Genomic DNA, 22286 nt, shown 5'->3' on the forward strand with positions numbered 1-22286 from the left:
AATCCACAGAACTATAACAATTAAAATCACTTTGTAAATGAATGAATATCTAGAGGTTCCCTAAATATAACTAGGAGTATAAACAAGATTAAGTTACAACTAACTGAAACCTTTACCACGTTACTCTGAATGTTGAAAAATAACTTGTATCTACCTTTCTCCCATCCCAGCCATCAGGAAACCCTCAAAGAGAACATCATGTAATTAGTATTTCAAACAGGAGGTTTTTGGTTTTTTTTAAAGATTTATTTATTTTTATTACAAAGTCAGATATACAGAGAGGAGAGACAGAGGAAGATCTTCCATCCGATGATTGACTCCCCCCAAGTGAGCTGCAAAGGCCAGTGCTGCGCCAATCCAAAGCTGGGAACCTCTTCCAGGTCTCCCACGTGGGTGCAGGGTCCCAGAGCTTTGGGCCGTCCTCGACTGCTTTCCCAGGCCACAAGCAGGGAGCTGGATGGGAAGTGGAGCTGCCGGGATTAGAACCGGCGCCCATATGGGAACCCAGGGCGCCCATATGGGATCCGCGAGGCCACCATGCCAGGCCCCAAACAGGAGGTTTTAAAAAGATTTACTTATTTGAAAAGCAGAATTACAGAGAGCAAGAGGAGGCAGATAAATATAGAGAAAGATTCTTCATTTATTGGTTTACTCTCCAAATGGCCAGAGTGGCTGGTTCTGGGCCACACAGAAGCCAGGACTCCAGGACTTCATCTGAGTCTGCCATGCGGGTGGCAGAAGTTCAAGTCCTTGGGCCATCTTCTTCCCAGTACACTATCAGGGAACTGAATAAGGAGCAGAGAAGTTGTGACTTGGACTGCCACTCACACTTAATGCACCATGTGACAATGCCAGTCCTCACAGCATTCAATTTTTAAAGAGATTTATTGATATGTATATGTATTTGAAATTGATGAGGGTGTAGGAGGATAGGCAGGATAGAGGAGGGAGCGAAGGAGCAAAAGAGAGAGAAATGTGCTCCAGCTTCTTGTTTACCTTGCTGATGCCCAAGATAGCCAGGGAAAGGCCAGGACAAAGCCCTGAGCCAGTGGATGACATGGACCCTTGCACTTGGGCCATCCTCTGCTGTCTGCCAGGTGCACTGCAGGAAGATGGATTAGAAATGAGGTGGAACGGGAACCCAGGATCTATAAGAAATGCAGGTGTCCCAAGCAGTAGTTTAATCTATTTGGGCATAATCTATTTGGGCATACTGCTTCTGCCCCAACCCCCATCTGTCCGTCCCGTCATCACCAGATCATTGAAAAATGCTGCTTAAATTTTATAAAGATCTTGTCTTTCTGTGTGAGGTCACAATGAACAAATGTTCAATTTTGTTTATATAGATGGTAAATGATAGATATTTAGATTAAATAGATTGAGATAGATCTATACACTTCCCAAGTTAGTGGATTTATACGTGACAGTTACACTCAAAGCTTGCCTTTTTTCCCCCTAGTGATTCTTTATTCTTCAGTACTTTCAAATGTTATTTGTAAATTGCACATACCATGGGCACTGGGCCTAGCTTTGTTTAATGTATCTCTGTAGCAGTCCTTTTCTATTTTAAGATATGTTGGGAATTACTGGCTTATTTTCCAAAAATCAAGTAAACAATCTCATTTGGGGGGCACTAGCTTCTTCTTAAATATTTTTTTTAAGATTTATTTATTTTTATTACAAAGTCAGATATACAGAGAGGAGGAGAGACAGAGAGGAAGATCTTCCGTCCGATGATTCACTCCCCAAGTGAGCCGCAACGGCCGGTGCGCCAATCCAAAGCCGGGAACCAGGAACCTCTTCCAGGTCTCCCACATGGGTGCAGTGTCCCAAGGCATTGGGCCATCCTTGCCTGCTTTCCCAGGCCACAAGCAGGGAGCTGGATGGGAAGTGGAGCTGCCGGGATTAGAACCAGTGCCCATATGGGATCCCGGGGCTTTCAAGGCGAGGCCTTTAGCCGCTAGGCCACACCGCCGGGCCCTTCTCCTTAAATATTTTATGATTAGATGGTATAAAACAATTTCTAGTTTAGTTTTTCAATGATGAATGTGACAAATGAGCACTTTACACAACAAAATCTATTCATCTATTGTATGCAATAAATGTAACTAACACAACACTGACATAACTCCTATATTTATATTGGTCATTCAACCCTCATCAACCTCTATGAGATAAATCTTAGTATTATTCCCATTTTATGGAAGAGGGATTTATAATACTTGCCTCAATCCACATCTAAGTTTATCATTGGAAAAATAAGTCATGTTTGGTAAGGCTTATCAGGGAGGTGAGGAAGCTGGCCAGTTAAAGCAGGAAACTATCTGAAGAAGGGGAAGCAGCAGCCAGAACTTGTTAGAGCCTTACGCTATCTTCCGAATGAACAAATTCTTAAGGCAATTCTTTCAAGCTGTTGGTCAAAGCAGACTGACTTGCCCTTTAGTTCTGAGTCAATAAATATTTCAGTTTTTGTGAAAGGCAAGAGCCAGGATTTACATACAGGTTACATGACAATCTTGAGACATTTGCCTTCTCCATGCTATAAAAGAGCATCGAAGTTCAGAAATGCAGGTTCAGGAGTTAAGTTCTTCATGTTAAAATGGAAGTGACCCACATGAATGCCAGTGTTTTCTTTGATTGATTACTTTAGGATGGCTATGAGACCCTGGCCCATCGAAGGACAGCTGCACTTAGCTAATCACAAAGGGGCAGTGTAGCAGCAGCTCTCATAACCCAGACATGTGTTAATCTAGACAGTGTTGTTCTATGGCAGATATTCTGCTGGACTATTATAAGGATATAAAATGTTTTCATAGTGAAGGGTTTCTTTTAGATGATGATGTGATTACATTTCATATGATTGGGATTCCAGTGCATAGTTCCAAACTTGTATGAATAAAACATCACTAAAGATTGAAAAAAAAATAGGGTTCAGAAAGCAGATGACAGTATTGAGTCATATTTTTGTTCTTTTTGTAATAGCATCAATTTATTATCTGCAGTCTTTTCATTAGAATTCTTAAAGGGGATAAACTTCATTGGTCTCTTAGTTCTTCTAAATGTCACAAGTAAAATCTGTTCATCCTCACCAGCTTGCCCCTCTAAGCATAAACTCTATAAAATAATCTTCCATTACTAGGTCAGCTTTCTTGTTAATTTAGTGTGCTATAAGTCATTTAAGCCTTTGAACAACAAAGAATTTCACAGGGAAAAGTGGGAGGAAAACAGTAGCTGGATTGGATGTTGAGAAAAAAAACTGCTTACTTGCTGTGAAACAGCAATATTAAGGTTTGCAAATCATTAATAACTCAGACTACAAAGGTTAGACATCTGTCATGTTTGTTACCCCAAATCTTGGGGTTCCTTTTCATTACTTTTTTTCTTATCAACATGTTTGTGGCAATTAATATTAAACAGTAATAAGAGCTGTTTTAGTAATTTGTAATTATCCTAACAGCTTTTTTTTTTAAAAAGGTTGACTAACTGCTTTGTACATGAGAGCATTTTCCATATTCTTCCAGTTAAAGAGCAGGCAGAAATTTAACACAGTAAGACTGGGCAGTATGCTAAAGTTCATGCAATAATTAAGTAATAACTAGATATCCTAATTATTAATCTAGTGTGATATTTAAAGATGCAGTAGATTACTAAATCTAGTGATGAAGCTCATGACGCACCTGTCATACGCCCTTCCGTTTCATAAACATCATCCTATGCACCTTGGAGCCTTATGCCCTTAAGTCTAATTGTTTCAGGAAATGGTTTAAAAACATCTTTGTCCTGGAATGGAATCCCTATGTGGGTTGAGGGAATAATTCTGAGTGTATCAGATTCACGGTTCTTCTCCAGTGAAGTCCAAAAGGATAAATGGGTAAACGGATGCTGATGTTTCTGCTGTAAAACAAGGAAGTCGCCTTTAAAACAGAAAGGTAGTTATACTTTGGCTTTCAATCACACTAACATTAATAGAATCATATTCCTGAAGTATCAGTATCCACTTAAAATTTTTTTTGAGGAGGAAAGTTTGTGTTTCTCCCCCTTTGGCCTTCTAAATGGCTTAAGCCTCATAGCTCAAAGGATTTTGCTCATTTTTTCCAAAACACTTCACTTCTGGGGAGTAGCCAAGAATGGAAAGTTTCAAGCGAATGTTACGTTTGGGAGCAGGCTGAAGCTCGTTTCGGGCTGCCTTGGCCCGACCACAGCCCTAGGAGCAATCGCCACACCGCCACACCGCCCGACTAGGGAGTGGGGTGGGAGTGGGGAACGGCAAGGTTGGCCCAGCCAAGCTCGCTCAACAGGAGCCCTTGGCTACAGGAGCTCTCGTCCATTGGTCTCCCCAACAGCTCCGGAGTCCAGAGGGAGCGCCCCTGTCGGGCACAAGGTGACACCCTTGAGCCTGCGGCCGCCATCTAGCGTAGTCCCTGACAGCACGAGCCAAGGGGCTATTCTGCAGCCCTCCCAGCCTCCCTCTCCTCCCACCCCTTCCCGTCCCCCGCCAGTCCCCCACCCGACTTTCCGCGTACCCGGCACTGAGAGAAATTTGACTGCTCTACTCCCCAATCAGAAGAGAGGCCGAGGTTTGCGCCAATAGGAGCTGGCGAAAGGGGCAGGCTGGCAGCGTCGTCCCGCCCCCGGGTGGGTGAGCGCGGAATGTCTCTCACCCTCCCCTGCGCGTCCTCCTCAGTCGTGAGCCTCCGGTGGTGAGGAGAGGAGCGGCCGCGGGCATCACCGGGCATCGTCGGGCGCCTCCAGAGCAGCCCCTGCGGGAGCCGGAACCACACCCACGACACTGCCCGTTCCTCCAGCAGAGCCCACCGTGTTCCCCTCCAGGGCCGGCCACTCACATCCGGAGCATCTTCCCCTGGCAAGCGGACGCCTACTGACACGGAGGCATGATGCGGCTGCGAGGCTCAGCGATGTTGCGGGACCTGCTCCTGCGGCCGCCGGCCACGGTCGGCACGGCTCTGAGGCGGGCACAGCCCCTGGTCACCTTGTGCCGGCGCTCCCGGGGCGGGGGTTGGCCGGCCGTGGGCCTGGCGGACGCCGCGCGGCTCCACCCGTGGTGGGGCGGGGGCGGCCGGCCCGTAGGGTCCCTGGCACGGGGACTGTCCAGCTCCCCCTCGGAGATCTTGCAGGAGCTGGGCAAGGGGGCCACTCAGCCACAGCCCGGGGCATCGCCGCCTGGCGCCCCACAGGCGCCCGGCCCCAAGGACAGCCCGGGGGAGACGGACGCGTTCGCCAACAGCGAGGGGAAAGAGCTGGTGGCCGCAGGCGAAAAGTGAGTGTCTCTGGGTGAGGTGGAGAAGGCCTCGCGTCTGGGCCCCGTGGGTTGGGGGCAGCGCCTGCATGGGGAGGGATGGGAGCCCAGGTTGGCGAAAGAGAAAGAAAGAAAGATGCGGGGCGGCCTTGCGTCGTCTGCGCCATGTGATTAGGCCCAGCCCCGCCCGGAGCCCACTTCCCCTCCCCGGCCTCGCCCGGGCCCTGGGTCTCTTCCCTGGTGGGACCTCGGTGGGACGTCGGGGAGCCTGAGGGCCTGGCCTGGCCTCTCCGGCCGAGGGAGACCGCTTCCGGGGGGCGCCACGTGCCCTGCGCCCCGGCTCGGTGGCTGCAGCGCCTGGCCGCCCGCCCGCGCAGTCCTCCGTGGGTGATGCCGCGTGCACATCACCACCGAGTGACATTTAGCTGCCGGGCGCTGAGCGGAGCCTGTGCCTCCCAGGCCCGCTTGGCCCTCTTGGGGTCTCTGCGTCCATCCCGTTGAGAGCCAGATGTGTTAGTGTCATCAGTGTTTGTGATTTAGCTGCTTCAGGCAACTGAAAAGCCGGCTGGGGCACCGGAAGTAATGATTCAGAAATTAGATTAGGAGGAATCGGGTCACGTGGCCCAGAGGATGGGGCGAGCAGACCACCTATTTGCACGCGGGAGGGGGGACGGGAGTGAGGGGGACCCCGCTTTGAGGTGTCCAACGTGTTTCTTCAGATGGCTCAGGATTTCAAAAATGAAAAATAGCAAAGATGCAGCAGTGAAAAATGGGAGTTAAGTAGTTGTAATGACTTCCTTAAGATAGGATGTTGACTCATCCTGAGGAATTGAGGCTCAAAACAGAATTGTTTTTTTTCTTAATATGAGAAACAATTTCCTGAATATTTTGTTGTGTCATATAAAAGGACAAACTCTTGTCTGTGACAAGTGAAAACTACCGCTTTAGACCCTGTGTTTCTGTGTTGAGACCAAGCCGTCTGTTTCGTGTTCTTTTTCTGTTCAAGGTTTCTAGCCCTACAGTATTTTAAGTCAAACTGAAAGTGTGATTCTTAATTTCAATCTCGGGCTTGCTTGATGTTTCCTGTAATTGAAGTGTGGGCCTTCCTAGAACATTCCAAGTTAAAAAGTTGTTTCCCAGACTGAAAAAAAGTTAACTTAAAAACAACAAACACCTGGTGATGGGCAAACTTGTGGTGTTCTCTGCTGATGGTTTTGTGCCAGATCACAGCTTTAGGGTTATGAGCAGATGACTTGATTTCACAGGTTACATCATTTAATATCTTGAATTAGATGGCTCTGATCAAGTGGGTAGACTTTTTTTTTTCCTCTCTAATTCCTCCAGACTAGAATGTATATGCTTTATTTCTTCTGGAACCTTATCAGGCTCAAAATAAGAGCTTAAATGTATCCAGACTTAGAAAGGTGCAAAATGCTATTCCCATCGTTTAAAAGTTCTCTGTAAGGGCTATAGGAGCAAAACTGCTTCCCATTAAAATCAAATCTTCTGATCTGTGTCTCTTCGGTGAGTTTTGTGTCCTCTTTTTCTTCCTTTTGGCAGATAAGAAAATGATCTGTGTTTGTGATTTACTTGTTCTGCAGAAGTTTCTGGCTTCATGGCCTTCTTAATAAAAAGGAAAAGTCATCTGCTAGCAATAACTTTGAAACTTGGTTTTTGGCTAATGTGCCATTTTGTTTCCCTCCTCTGCAGCCCCTGGAAGAGAACCAGTCTGGGGAGGAATCTCCTGAAAGTTTGCTCAGTGCTCTGGGAATTTCAATGGCCACCAAGATAACCTTGTTTACTTTGGTTCTAGGGAGACGTTTATGAATTGGCTTATTACCTGTATTTTTTTCTTTCTTTTTTTTTTTTTTTTTTAACCAGAAAAGTTTAGAGTAATGACTAGACTGGTTCTGGAACAAGTTAAATATATTAATCCTCAGTTTTCCGTCCGGATTCAGGTTCCAAACTCCTGCTGCCTTCCATTTACATATGAAGTGAGGAGCACCTGGCCTCCAGGTTGTGAGGAGAGCATTTGAATTTGATCAGTTTCTATTTCCTGAAGGATCTGATTTCCAGTTGTACTTTTCCTGCCTTGGCTCCTTCCATTTTGGTCCTTCCCTGACAAACATCTCCCTTCGCCCTGGGCAGTAAGCTTCCAGTGGATTCTGTTATCTTTTATAATGCTCAGCGTGCGCAGGCAGTCCCTGGCCAGATTTTGTACAGTGTTACTAAGTGCCTTTTTAATGTCCGCAAAGTTCTGCTAAAGAAACCGCTGTCCATCTTTTTATTAAGTGATGTGATTTGCATTGTTTACCTTTTTGCCCTGCTAATTAGAATGAATTTAATTCTTCACCACAGAAACTGTGTCAGTTCATGTGGCTGGTTATATTTGCTTTTCTAACTTTGCTTTTTTCTTTCTCTATATTTTACTAATTGATCTCATTCTGGGAGGGGATGAAGTATAAGCTAGGATTGTATTTCATCTTTTTATTATTTATTTCTTTTTAAAATTTTTGTTTTAATTCTTACTGGAAAGTCAGATACACAGAGAGGAGGAGAGATAGAAATATCTTCCATCTGATGATTCACTCCCCAAGTGGCCGCAGTGACCGGAGCTGAGCCAATCCAATGCCAGGATCCCGAAGTATCTTCAGAGTCTCCCACGCAGGTGCAGGGTCCCAAGCCCCTGGGCTGTCCTCAACTGCTTTCACAGGCCACAAGCAGGGAGCTGGATGAGAAGTGGAGTCACCAGGATTAGAACTGGCACTCATATGGGATCCTGGTGTGTGCAAGGTGAGGCTAAATTTAGCCGCTAGGCCACTGTGCCAGGCCCTCATCTTTTAATTTTTATAGATCTTATTTTTTTATTGGAAATATAGATTTATAGAGAGAAGGAAAGACAGAGAAAAATCTTTATCTCCTGGTTTACTCCTCAAGTGGCCACAACAGTTGGAGCTGAGCTGATTCGAAGCCAGGAGCCAGAAGTTTATTTCGGGTCTCCCATGCAGATGCAAGGTCCCAAGGCTTTAGGCAATCCTCTACTGCTTTCCCAGGCCACAGGCAGGGAACTGGAAGGGAAGTGGAGTGGCCGGAACATGAACCGGAACAAACCTGCAAACCAGTCCCCATATAGGATCCTGGGCACATGCAAGGCAAGAACTTTAGCCACTAGGCTTCCACGCTGGACCCATATTTAATCTGTTTTAGAAGAACTTTGTGAACCAAGGTCACCCTAGACTACTCTGTCCTTCACATAACATCAGTATAATTTAGGTTAAGATTGACCAACTGGTACATTATTATTATGTAGAAAAAATGGAATATCTTTGCCCAGTTCTCTAGGCTGTTATTTAATTTTGTTACAAGTCATTCTATCATTTTGAAAACCAACTCTGCCAGGCTTTTCATTTTTTGTTTTTAAAAATTTATTTATTTTTACTGGAAAGACAGATTTATGGAGTAAGAGAAACAATGAGAAAGATTTTCCATCCACTGGTTCATTCCCCAAATGGCCGCCATTCTCCAGATGGCTCAGCCATGGCCAGAACTGATCCAATCTGAAGCCAGTAGCCTGGAATTTCTTCTGGGTCATCCACGTGGGTACAGAGTCCCAAGGCTTTGCGTCGCCAAGAAGTTGCTGGATGGGAGGTGGAGTGGCCAGGACACAGTCTGGCACCCCTATGGGGGAGGATTAGAATCAGCCCTGCAGCTCTTCATTTTTTAAATTGTTCTAATTTTCTGACTCTGGGTTTCCTCCCAAGGTAAACCCACAAGCTGATGCCTCTGCTTTTCTCCTAATGGCTCAGCTTCTCAGTAGCGTACCTCTCTTTTTAACTTTGACCTTCATCTGTGTGTAGGTATATTTTTTCAAGGATTTTTTTTTTTTAATTTGGAAGGCAGAGGTAGAAAAGGAGAAACAGATCTTCTGTCTGGTTGTTAATTTCCCAGATGATTGCATGGCCCAGAGGTCTGTGAATGCCTGGCTTATTTGTGATTTCTTCATTTGTTTGTGATTTTTTTTTTGGGTCATGATAATCAGTTTGAATGGAACATGGAAAAAAAAAGTGCCAATAACTGTATGTTATAGCACTTTTCTTATCTGTATTAAACTTTGTGCGTCCATTAGCTGTTGGTAAATTTTCACATGAACTGCAATTTAAATGAAAACTGTATGCTGACCTTAGTGTTTAGGTCAAGTTCACAGAAATGGCAAGAGTTAGAAGTGTACCCACTTCAGAATCGGCTAATTTGGGAAACAACTCCCCCAAAAAAGTGAGACTAATAATTTGTAGGGAAAAGCTGTTGGGGTACTGTTTTGATCTGAAAAACACACATATCAAATTGCAGAGAAATTTGCTGAAGGTATTTACAGGCTTCTTTGAGTTTAAAAAATAATCCATCAAAATAAATCAGTAAAAGCCTGCATTATTTTCTTTTTAAAAATGATTTGAGAAAGTCACAAAGGTTCTCCCTTGTGGCCTGCTCCATAAATGCATGCAACACTAATGCTTTAAGGAAACTTATGACTACAGACACTCAAAGTCCAGTTGTAAAATTTGCATTCTTTTAGGAGTTCAATCACATCAAATCCTTTATAAACAAAGGTAATGAGTTGCCCGTCTGCCATTTCACCTTAAGTCATTTGCTGGTAAGAGAAATACTTAAGAAAAGCTCAGTGAACAGAATAAAAACAGCTGCTGGTTACGAGTAACCCTGAGGTGCGTAGCTTTCAGATAGAGCCATGGTTTGTCAAAGTTTACCTTGGAAAATACTTGGGCTTAATTGCTTTCGTTATAAGACACCATGCATCTGGCTGATCCCTGTGCGCAGTGGTTTTTCCGCCCACCTACAGCAGAGTGTTACACGCCTTTGCTTCCATGGCGAAGGATCTTCTGCTTGGTGTGGAACATTGATTATTGCTTACAGATGCTTAACACAGGGAAAACACTACTTTTCAAAAACAGAACTGATGATGTTGCCTAATGAATAAAAAGTTGATAGCTTTCAGGATTTAGGGATGCATTTCTGCCTCCTGATTTCTGGTGCAGGCTTCCAAAAAAGATTTTTGAACTTTTCTTGCTGAAGATACTTTGCTGCACCCTCTGATTGTTGATGGGAGTTATTAAAAGAATACGATTTTTCTGAAAAGCAGTTTCTAAGCTGTGAGATGAACTTATAAAATAATCGTACCTTTGAGATTGAGGCTTACAGAATAAAGTTACCATATTTCCTGTTACCTTATGTACAATATTAGGTACACTGGGTACTTTAACAAGTTTGTGGAAAAATAGGATTAAAAGGTAAGTTTATTTTGATGCAAACAAATTGAAATTCATGCATTATTTTTCATAATGCTGATTTCCTTCCTGAGTGTTTTTAAGACTCCTCATATTGGATGGAAACTTGTTAAAGCGATGGTTAAGTAACTCATAGCACACCTGTTTGAGAGTTTTCTTAGGCAGTTGAATTGCACAGGTGCTTCTTAAGTATATAAGAAAATATAATGTTAAGCAAAATGTTAGAATATGAAATTTTCAGGGCTTTGCGTTGTGACACTGCCTGTTAAGCTTCCGCCTACAATGCTGGTGTGGATGATGGTTTGTGTTCTGGCCATTCTATTGTCAATCCAGCTTCTTGCTTTTAATGTACCTGGGAAAGCAGGGCAAGGTGGCCCCTACCACACATGTGTTACAGCTGGATGAAACTCCTGGCTTTGGCTTGACCCAGCACTGGCCATCGTGGCCATCTGGGAAGTAAAGCAGTGGGTGGAAGATCTGTCTCTTTCTCTTTGCAACTTTCAAATAAATACATCTTTCAAAAATACGGAAAGTTTCCTGTGCAGGATGATCTTTAGTGACCTTAAAGATATTTGGAGGGTGGGGAGCAAGAAGAAGCTTAGCGAAAGTTACAGACACTAGTAAGGCGAAATGACATTAGCTACTTCGGTTTGAGAATGAATACTGTTTTCTGTCTCATAGCTAAGCTTTCACATTATGAGTGGAATTTCTAAAACTATAGAAAACATTTCTAAAATCAGAGGAGGTACATCTGTTAGACATTTGAATTTGTAAATTACTACCTGTTTTGCTGTTATGAATCCTATTTCTGATTGTATAAGCACAGTTACAGTGAAAAAATGATGAAAAGTAATGGATGAGTTGTATTTTTTGTGTTTATCAGCATTAACCAATTAGTCACCATTGTCCTCAAATATCAAACTTTAAAAATTCTATTCATGATGTAAGACCTCGTAGAAAGCACAGCATATTTCTTTTCTAGAATAAAACATAATACAGTAAAATAGTAAAACAATAAATGTTACGTGTATTAATATTAATGTAGCAGAGTAATAGAAAACATTACTATGAAGACAAATACTGGCAAACTTTTTCTCTGAAAATCCCAATAGTAAGTATTTCTTATTTTTCAGGCTTTATGTAATCATAACCATATACCCACTCAGGTCAGCTGTGGAGGCAAGGCAGCCGTAGACAGTCATATGAATAGGTGTGCCATCGTCCGGTAAAACTTTGTTTGCCAAACTGGATTGCCCTGCTGTAGTTTGCCAGCTGCTATGTCAGAGTGTGTTTAGTGCTAAGGTTCCTTCAGAGAGGGAAATAGACACAGCAGGAGCCTAAGCTCCCGTCGCCTGCTTCACACTGCCCAGGACTCGGCTGTGTCAGGAAGAACAAGGCACATATGAAGATGGAATGGGTTGCCTAGGGGAGTAAACTTTTCTATGAAGAAAGAAGAATGTTAAAGAGAGGATGAATAATAACCTGTAGGAGTGTAATGAAGAGGCAGTAAAAGGAAACTGAACCTAAAAATTAATTCAATAAAGCATTTTTAAATCAGCTGACGCATTGCTGAAGTTGACCTTCATTCAGTAGCAAGCGTTTTGCCCCTGTACTTCTCAGTTTTTCTTCTAATGCTTGTTCCATAGAACCTATCACATTTCTGTGATGTTATCTGTTCTAGACAGCAATCGTTATTCCTCTTTGTATCCCTATTGCTTGGTAGATAATAAGGTATAAAAGAAAAGTACAAAACTTGTTAGTGCCAGCAAATGAGTGCTAAAGAGAGTGCAGAGAACCTAGTTGGGCAAAGCCCTATGAAACAACTGGGATGGTGATTGATTCCTAGACGTTCAGGGAGAGGAAGGTTTTAATGTATGATAGGTCTTAACAAAGAAGACTAGCCTTGTATTTACAGGTTAGTCTGGCAAGTTGTATTGGAGCACTGTAAGAGGTAAGCTAGGAGTAGAAAGTGCAAAGCTAAACTGCACAGAACTAAACACTTGGAAGTCTGAATTTCCTTTAGTATTAGGAATCTGGTTGATTAATATAGTAATAAGTATCTATTTTTGTGTTGCAGAAGTTTGCTCCAGATTTCAACTCCACATATTTCTCAGTCTCTCAGTTTATCAGGTGATTTAGATGGATTTCTTCCAGCTCTGAGAATTGGGTGTTTAAATGTCTTAAAGGTAGAAGCAGATACCGTAAAATTTGCACAGGCTATACTCCATCTGTTTGCTGTTCTTTCTAAATATGAAGAGACTACATATCTTCATCCAGAAAGCCCCTTCTGTTGCCATGCTTCCAGCTCCTACCCATCTTTTAAGCTCAGATCACATTGCAGCTCTCATTAGAAAGCCTTACCTCTTCGTTCACAGTGAAGTCGATTTCCCTACCCTGCGTCCCATTGGTCCTTTAGTTATTTGTTGTTATGTACAAGCTCTCTATTTCCCCTTCCAGATTACAACAGTGCCTAACATGCCTCACATTTCATTGCCTACATGTTATTTTTGTGATTTCTTTTAACTTTTTTTTGTTACTTTTTGAGGCTAATAGAAGAGAAAGAATGGATAAAAGGTAAAACAGAATGTTAAAAGTATCCTAAAGGGAAAGATAGGAAATGAGAAAAGAAATTTTAGGGAAGGAATAGAAAACAAGAATTATATTTCAGATGCTCTTTTTCTTTCTTTCTTTTTAAATTTATTTTGTTTTTATTGGAAAGTCAGATATACAGAGAGAAAGATAAAGAGAGGAAGAGCTTCTGTTTGTTTCACTCCCCAAGCAGCTGCAACAGCTAAAGCTGTGTTGATCCTAAGCCAGAAGCCCGGAGCCTCTTCCAGGTCTCCCACACAGGTACAGGGTCTCAAGGCCTTGGGCTTTTCTTGACTGCTTCACCCCCATCTCCCCGCCACTAGCAGGGAGCTGGGTGGGAAGCGGGGCTGCTGGGATAGAACTAGTGCCCATATGGGATCCTGACCAGTAGGCTATTGCGCCAGGCCATAGTTATTCTTTTCTATGTATATTCTGTTTTAGTAGCTGACATAACCATTTTCTGGGTTTTTTTTCCCCAAGAAGTCTGTAGAACTCACTTGGGTTTGCCAGTAATTGTTGATGTGATTCAGAAGACTAATTATCCTTTCTGTTAGTAAAACTTAAATATTTTTTTTCAAGGACTTCTTAATAATAGTTGCTGAAAAGTATTGTGATATTTTTACTTTTTTAGCTTTTCAATTTCAGTATAAAAGACATCAGTGCAAAGCATTGCCAGTAAAGACATGAATTTAGGGGAGAATAAAGAGCATAGGCTAAGATTTTATGTTTTTATCATTTCTAACCTTTTTAGAGTTTGAGGGGAATATTTCTGTTTTATTGGTTCAACTGGACCATTAAAGCTGACAGATTAGAAGTAATGAAATATCTTTTTTTTCCTAGCTATGGCAATAACAATCTTTTTTTTTTTTAAAGATTTATTCATTTTGTTACAGCCAGATATACACAGAGGAGGAGAGACAGAGAGGAAGATCCTCCGTCCAATGATTCACCCCCCAAGTGAGCCGCAACAGGCCGATGCGCGCCGATCCGAAGCCGGGAACCTGAAACCTGGAACCTCTTCCGGGTCTCCCACGCGGGCGCAGGGTCCCAATGCATTGGGCCGTCCTCAACTGCTTTCCCAGGCCACAAGCAGGGAGCTGGATGGGAAGTAGAGCCGCCGGGATTAGAACCGGCGCCCATATGGGATCCCGGGGCTTTTAAGGCGAGGACTTTAGCCGCTAGGCCATGGCGCCGGGCCCAATAACAATCATTTTAATGTTTTGTACTGTGCACCATAAGCCGAAGAGGTATTTTTCTTATGATGTTATTTACAAAGCTTTTGGGCAGAGCAAATACCATTTAATGATGTGATAAACACATAGCTTATTCTGCAGTTTTTTAAAGTGATAAACCACCACTGTCTGAAGTTTATTTGACAAACCATTTTCTGCAAATAACTAGTATACTCTTAGCTGCTAACTTACCTGACAGCTGCTTTAATTTTTTCTTTAGATATTACATCATTGGTAGTGTTGAGTTTTGTTTAATGGTATTAGAACAGGGTAAGAAGTAGAAAATGTACCTTATGGAAGTAATAACTAGCCATCAAGTTAGAAAACTTGTACATTTTTGGGGTACATGGTTTTGGATTCAGAGAAGCAGGGATTCTAAGTTTCTTTTGCTGCCATGCAGCTATGCTGTGTTTCTTAACCCCTCTGAGCTTGTGTCCTCACTTGTGATGGGGAGTAGAAGGATTCTTTTCTTTTAAACAATAAAAATATTTGTTGAGGTTCTGTTGTATATCAGGAATCAAAATAGTTTGAAGAATAATAGTACTTTCTAAGTGCATTGGAAAATTAAAATGCATGCAGAACACTTAGCACTAGCACATGCTGTAGATGGGTTTAAAATTGGAGCAGATTGATTTAGGGGATAAATAGTTGATTCTTGAACAGTATTAGGATTTGCCGAACTGACCTTATCCTTGTTAAAAATTCAGGTATAACCAATTCCCCTAAACCTTAATAGCAACCTCTTGTTGACTGGAACCCTACTGACCACATAAAGCAGTTGATTTAACATAACACATATGTTGTATGTTATATGTGTCTGCTTCCTAAGTGAGAGCTGCAAGAAATCATTTATTTACTGCCATAGACAAGCTACAAGAGAGGCAACTGTTCATATAGAGACAGTTAGCATCATAGGGCGTTTAAAGTGTATACTTTACATATGAGAACACCATAATAGCAATAAGAGTTGGTGGCAAACTTATTATAACGGTAGCGTCTGTATTCCAGTTAGTTTCCTGCAGTTGTACTTACTATTTCATTTTTACACTTGCTAACATTTCTCTTGACCTCACATGGTGCTAGATACACGTGCTTTGTGCGCATGAGTTTTGACAAATTTTAACTTTGCAATAGTTGTATATTTTATTATAGCAAATGATAAATTAGACATCTATTTTATGCCATACATAGGTATTTTTTAAATATCTAGAATGCCCTGTTTGGAAGATTTTCCAAATTGTTGCGAATCTTTAAAAAGAAAATTTATGTGTAAGAGAGCCCACAGAGTTCTAGGCCATGTCGTTCAAGGTTAACAATATTTTGAATGTCTTTTTATTTTTATTTATTTTTTTTAAAATTATAGCTCAGGGGTCACTCCTGAAATCATGGGAGACTCAGGGGATCACCCTTGATTTTTTTTTTTTAAAGATTTATTCATTTTATTTATTTTTTTTTTTTTAAATTTTTTTTTTAATTGTGTTCTCTCATTAACGATCTATAGCCATTTTTTTTTACTATTTTATTTTATTACAAAGTCAGATATACTGAGAGGAGGAGAGACAGAGAGGAAGTGAAGCTGCCGGGATTAGAACCAGCGGCCATATGGGATCAAGGCGGGGACCTTAGCCACTAGGCCACACCGCCGAGCCCAGATTTATTCATTTTATTACAGCCAGATATACACAGAGGAGGAGAGACAGAGAAAGATCCTCCGTCCAATGATTCACTCCCCAAGTGAGCCACAACGGGCGGTGCGCGCCGATCCAAAGCCGGGAACCAGGAACCTCCTCTTCTAGGTCTCCCACGCGGATGCAGTGTCCCAATGCATTGGGCCGTCCTCAACTGCCTTCCCAGGCCACAAGCAGGGAGCTGGATGGGAAGTGGAGCTGCAGGGATCAGAACCGGCGTCCATATGGGATCCCAGGGCGTTCAAGGCGAGGACTTTAGCTGCTAGGCCATGGCGCCGGGCCCTAGAATGTCTTTTTAAAATTAACTTCCTTGATATAAGTGTTCTAAAACTGTATTGCCACTTTATTATTGTTCTTAAAATTTGGTGTGAGAAATTCACAATTTTTTAAATTAATTAATTTTATGATAGAGTTCCAAAGGCCCTGGGATTCCTCCTTGCTCCCCAAGTCCCCTAACCCCACTGATTTCCCTTATTTTACTACAATAGTATAGTCTTTCAACAATAGTTATAAGTCCATCAAGAAATCAAATATTAAAGTTGATTTTTAGAACTAAAGATTGTAACAGTTTCAAAAACCAAATATAAAGGATATTAATGTCAATATTTTTTAGAAATATTTATGTGTGTATATAAATGTACATGTTTGGTAAGCCAATTCTATTTGTCTTTTTTTTTTCAAAGACTTATTTATTTTCATTACAAAGTCAAATATACAGAGAAGAGGAGAGACAGAGAGGAAGATCTTCCGTCCGATGGTTCACTCCCCAAGTGACCGCAATGGCCGGTGCTGTGCCAATCCAAAGCCAGGAACCAGGAACCTCCTCCAGGTGTCCCACGCGGGTACAGAGTCCCAAGGCTTTGCCACAAGCAGGCAGCTGGATGGGAAGTGGAGCTGCCGGGATTAGAACCGGCGCCCATATGGGATCCCGAGGCTTTCAACGCGAGGACTTTAGCTGTTAGGCCATGCTGCCGGGCCCTGTCTTTCTTTCTTTCTTTCTTTTTCTTTTTTTTTTTTTTTTTGGTGAAGATTCATTTTTATTGGAATGTCATATTTATAGAGAGGAGGAGAAACAGAAAGATCTGCTGTCTTCTGCTTCACTCCCCAAATGGCCACCATGGCCAGAGACAGCTGATGGGAAGCCAGGAGCTTTTAGGTCTCCCTCGTGGTTATAGGGTTCTAATGCTTGGGGCCATCCATCCTTTACTGCTTTCCTACGCCACAAGCTGGGAACTGGAAGAGAACTGGAACAGTTGGGATACAAACATGGCACCCATATGGGATCCTGGCAGATACAAGGAAAGGACTTTAGCCACTAAGCTACTGCACTGGGATAGATCACTAACTTGGGATAAAATTGTATTAGGAAATAGTTAAATACTTGTGATCTCATAAATTGGATAATACAGGAAATATTTAAACATCTAGAAAAACTCAGCAGCATAAAAGTACAACTTTATACACATTTATGCTGTATGCCCTTTCCAATTTGAAAAGCAGAGTTGGCAGGAGAGAGATCTTGTTTGCTCTTTTGCTCCTCAGGTGGCTTTAACTTCTGAGGCTAGGGTAGGTGGAAGCAGGAGTGTTAACTAGGTTTCTCAGGTGGATACGGGGTTTTGGGCTCTCTTCCTGTGCTTGCCCAGGCACTTTAGCCAGATGCTGCATAGTACATACAGCAGCTGGGACCCGATCAAGTGATTCTAGCCCATTTACTCTTCTTATTTTAAAGTATTGTGTGTGTGTGTTTTAAAGCTTTTGTGATTAGTCAAGGATCGTCTAATCAATTTTAAAACTAACTTAAGAAAACAAATACTCCCTCTCTTTTTCTGTTTCAGTTTGCTGAAATACAGGCTAAGACTTTTCCTAAGTATCTGGTACACACATGTGTTTATCTGATTATATAAACATGTTTTTTATGTAGATGTTTCCCACCACCGTTTTCTTGCACCATGATAGATAGGTAAGGAGAGGATTGGTCTCCCTCAGGTCTGTTACCTAGCAGTAGCACTTAGGACAGTTGTTGATCTTCAGAATAATGAAATGAGTTCTTTGCAGTTTCCCAGCAAATAAGAGATTCATAATAGTTTATTTAATTGAAAGCTTTTCAATGGATAGGAAAAAATTCCTGCTTTAAAAAAGTTTGACTGATTATGGCACCTTATTATACCAGTTTAGTTTACTAAAGATTTTTATTACAGTACATTTAATAGTACATTTAAAATAGTAAGCATTTAAGATTTATGAAACTTAATTTGTACATATAAACCTGGATCATACTAGAAATAATTAAAATTTGTTTGAACAGTCTTTGCCTGGCAGTTTTTAAAGGAATGAATGTATTGAGTCAACTGTGAGATAGACACATTTGTCCTTCCTCAGATAAGGAAACTGAATTACGAGGTTAGTTAATTCACCCAGAGTTACACAGCTAGTACTATAGCCAGAATTCAACAGCTTGTACATTTGATCTTAATTGCAGCCCAGTGGTTAATTGTGGTTTCTCCTAGATTTTACAATCATTTTTTAACTACTTAAATAGCACATTTACTCATATTAAACAAAATCATCTGAAGTATTGACTTTCCTAAGCTCTGTAATTAGTGTTGGGTTGAGTAGGAGATACAACAACAGGTGGCACAAGTGAGTTTAAACTCCTCAGAATGCTCAGAAAAGGATTAATTTTGTATTTTTTTTCTCCCTCTTTAGTAAAGTAAAACAGGGTCTGCTCCCTAGTTTGGAAGATTTGCTGTTCTATACAATTGCAGAAGGACAAGAGAAAATACCTGTTCATAAGTTCATTACAGTAAGTTTTATTTCTTTCTACTGTAGCATTTTAAAATAATTGGTAACACTAAATCAGTAATTCAGTATTGTTGAAATCTAGTGTTAAAAGTTCATGTCACATGTAGATTCTGACACCATTTACTTTATTATGTTTTTGCATTTTTATCATGCCTATTTCAAGGTAATCATTGAAAGAAAAAAGGAACAATGAGAAACTTGTCCAGAAAGTGGCTAATAGTGACACTAAAATGCCATAGACATACTGAAGTCTTGGGTAGATATTTTTGTATACAGGAATGAAAACTTGTAGTTGGAATAAGCATATACATTATTTGCACTATATATTTACAAACTCTTATTTTTTTAAAAACAGGCACTCAAATCTACAGGATTGCGAACGTCTGATCCCAGGTTGAAAGAGTGTATGGATATGTTAAGATTAACTCTTCAAACAACATCAGATGGTGTCATGCTAGACAAAGATCTTTTTAAAAAGTAAAAATTTCTGCCAAACCTTTAATGGTGATATGCTATGTTACATGATGATTTTGCTTTTAAAACATAATTGCGTCTTTGAAAGCCAGTGCTTCCTGGAAAAAAGAGAGATTTGCAAACATTTGTCTGAAAATAATTCTACTACACAGAGTTAAGAATGTGCTGTCTTTAAGTCTGTTCTAGGGATAGTCCTTGATAGTTCCGGTTTACTTTGGAGATGGCGTTCAGTTTGAGCACCTCCTTAGCCTGACATGGCTTACTAATTTCCAGTTTGTCATGTTCTACAGGCTTTCTCAGCAGGGTCTCTAGTTCTTTTTCATAAGGTGATTTAGATGACCTCAAAAAGAGAGAGGACTTCAGACAGTTCTCTTCGCTAGATTTGTTTATCTGCAATATCTTTTTTTTCTCTCCTCTCTTCAAAAATATTAATACATAAGGTTTTTGACTATTTCATTTCCCTGAAAACAGTTAAGAACTAAAGAGAGCTTTGGAGGTTAAAGCCTTGATTTGCTCGAATGAGGATATTTTGATTCCTACGTTTGCATATGTTGCAGTTTTTTTCTCACTAGTTGTTGCTGTTTGTTTACTTGATAGTTTATTGGACAGTTTGTAATGGATCTCAGAGTTAAAAAGTGGCATTTTATTAATTAAGTGGAAACAAATATAAAACTGAAATATTACTGTGAGACATTTTTTTTGAAGACTACAGGCCTAGGTTGAGATGGACCCAGAGTTTCTGCATCTACTTCATAGGTATACATGCATTTACCTTTGCTTTACTTTTCTTCTGGATAGAATGGTTTGTTCTAAATATCTCCATAGAATGTCCTAGAATACTGAGTCATCTGAAGATCTAAGTATTTAACAGAATCTGTGAAGTTTTTCTGATATCCCATGAAGCATTCCAGAGAGTTCTGGGTTTTGATCTTTTTTACCAAGAGATTCTTGGCTCTATTTAGCTGACTATGAAATGTAGATGTTAGGTCCTTGTTAAAATTTGTGTGAAGAATTTTAAATCTCCATAAACTTTTTTTTTTTTTGTGGAGGAAAGTAACTCGCTTGTGGAGTTACCTGCAGCTTTGCAGTAAGAATTATTTTTAAAATGTTGATGAACAAGAATTCTGACTATTGTGACTTCTAAGGAGATATTTAGATTTATCTGTGAATGAAGTTGTTAAATGGTAGGTAGGTAAGTGGTTACAAGTGTGGGGGACCGGCCTTGAAATTTTAAGAAGCAATGTTTTACACAATTTTTATATTGTTTAACATGTCTTGAGCTTTATAAGCATGTTTGCTGTGTTATATTAATTACCAAATTAAAGAAATTTACTCTGACTATGAAGGCAAGGAACCACAATCATAAACTTTTCTACCTGTAATGATATGAAGATAATAATTACCATGATTTTAAGCACAAAGCCAGTTTTGTGTGTGTGTGTCAGGGCAGTGGGACCCATATGATTGTAATATAGGCAGTTCTCAACTTGGCAAGTGATTACTGGTATATATTAGCAGACTTAAGCATAATAACTTCTGCCAGGGGAGTTCCTTTTGTGTTCTCAAATGTAAGAATTTACATTGCCAGAGATAAACTATGTCACCTTCCTACAGTGGGGAAGGAATTATTAAAACATGGAATATTCATTCTCTCCTCAAGAAATAATTTATAAAGGGGGGTAGAGTTTAGTTGATGTCAACATTATTTTACCCAAAAGTATATTGTGGGTTAATGGTTTAGCCTTTGTAATAATCTGAGAAGCAACTAATATGTGTGACTTCTTTTCTTTTAACATGGGAAAAATGAGTTCTATGCATTCTTGGTAGACTAAGGTGTTTGAAAGTTGGAGATTGCCTATATACATCTATATAATCAATCACTTTAATGCTAACCGTAAAACTAATAGGAGTAAAAATTATGTTGAAAAATTCTTTCATATATTTTTAGCCTTATATGTGTTAGAATGTTTTAACTTTATTACATGTATAATCAAAATTTTTTTAGCATTTGTGTTTTTTTTGAAACAGTGAATGACAATTTGTATTTGCATTATTTAATTTTCCTAAAACATTTCACATGTTATTTTACTGATGAAAAACTAACAAGATATTTTGTACGACACTGATAGTTGTCAAAATACTTAACGAAGGACAGGAGGTGATTATTTCAATTACACACAAAAAAACTGAACCAGCAAAGGTGTGGCTTGCTGAAAATCATAAGTGCCTCTTCTTCAGAGTTCATTTTATATGGTGTCTAGTTTTGTAGTTAAACTTGTGATACCTGTATTAAAACATGTCAAAGACTTACTACTAAAGGGAATGCTCCTCAGTACTAAGTGATGAGGTTGCCTTTTTCACTTGTAGCTTACCAGTGCACATTTGCTAATAATAGCCACTAAAGCAAAAGCCATCCAAAGTCTGACTGCACAATTTTGTTGACTATATATATCCATTATTAAAACTGCTGTTAAATTTTGAATTGTTGAACATTGATGGATAATATAAATTAATTGGAAGTTCTTGTATTATTTATTGCTTCTTGAAAAACGAAGAGGTAGAGTTAATTTGATCTGTGTATGTAGGTAGAAATTTCAGAGCAGGAATTAGCTTAATTTTTGTCCACTGAGAAAAGTGTTCTTTGGTATAAATCCTTTGCAGCCTTCATATTTGAAAACTGAATTTTAGGATCTATGTAAAACATTAAGTACTAAAGAAATGGTAACATAATTTTTACATCAACATGAAAAATACAAAAAATTTGTTGAAGTCATTTTTTGTTAGCACTAGGATATTAATACTGTACCTCACATTGGTCTTATGGGACTGCAGTTTTTTATGTTGTAATGGGGAATGGCTTATCATTGAAACACTAACTGCTTATTTTTTTAAAAATTATGTGAAAGGCAGAGTTAGAGGTACTCTGAGAGCCCTTCTATACAGTGGT

The 22286-nt window shown here is 40.4% G+C and overlaps 1 protein-coding gene across 3 annotated transcripts in view; it reads left to right on the forward strand.

The window, feature by feature from the left end:
- Positions 1-4637: 4637 nt before the first annotated feature.
- Positions 4638-22286, forward strand: part of GLS (glutaminase) — a 76151-nt gene continuing 58502 nt past the window's right edge. For 2 of the 3 annotated variants that reach the window (XM_004576969.3, XM_004576970.3), the window contains exons 1-3: positions 4638-5278; positions 18770-18866; positions 19221-19342. In XM_004576969.3, the coding sequence (XP_004577026.2) occupies positions 4893-5278; positions 18770-18866; positions 19221-19342 (605 nt within the window). In that variant the 5' untranslated portion in view covers positions 4638-4892. The remainder of the gene's footprint in view (positions 5279-18769; positions 18867-19220; positions 19343-22286) is intronic. The other variant, XM_058664743.1, reaches the window with a different exon arrangement.

The sequence above is a fragment of the Ochotona princeps genome, chromosome 5, assembly GCF_030435755.1.
Source record: "Ochotona princeps isolate mOchPri1 chromosome 5, mOchPri1.hap1, whole genome shotgun sequence".
Lineage (NCBI taxonomy): Eukaryota > Metazoa > Chordata > Mammalia > Lagomorpha > Ochotonidae > Ochotona > Ochotona princeps.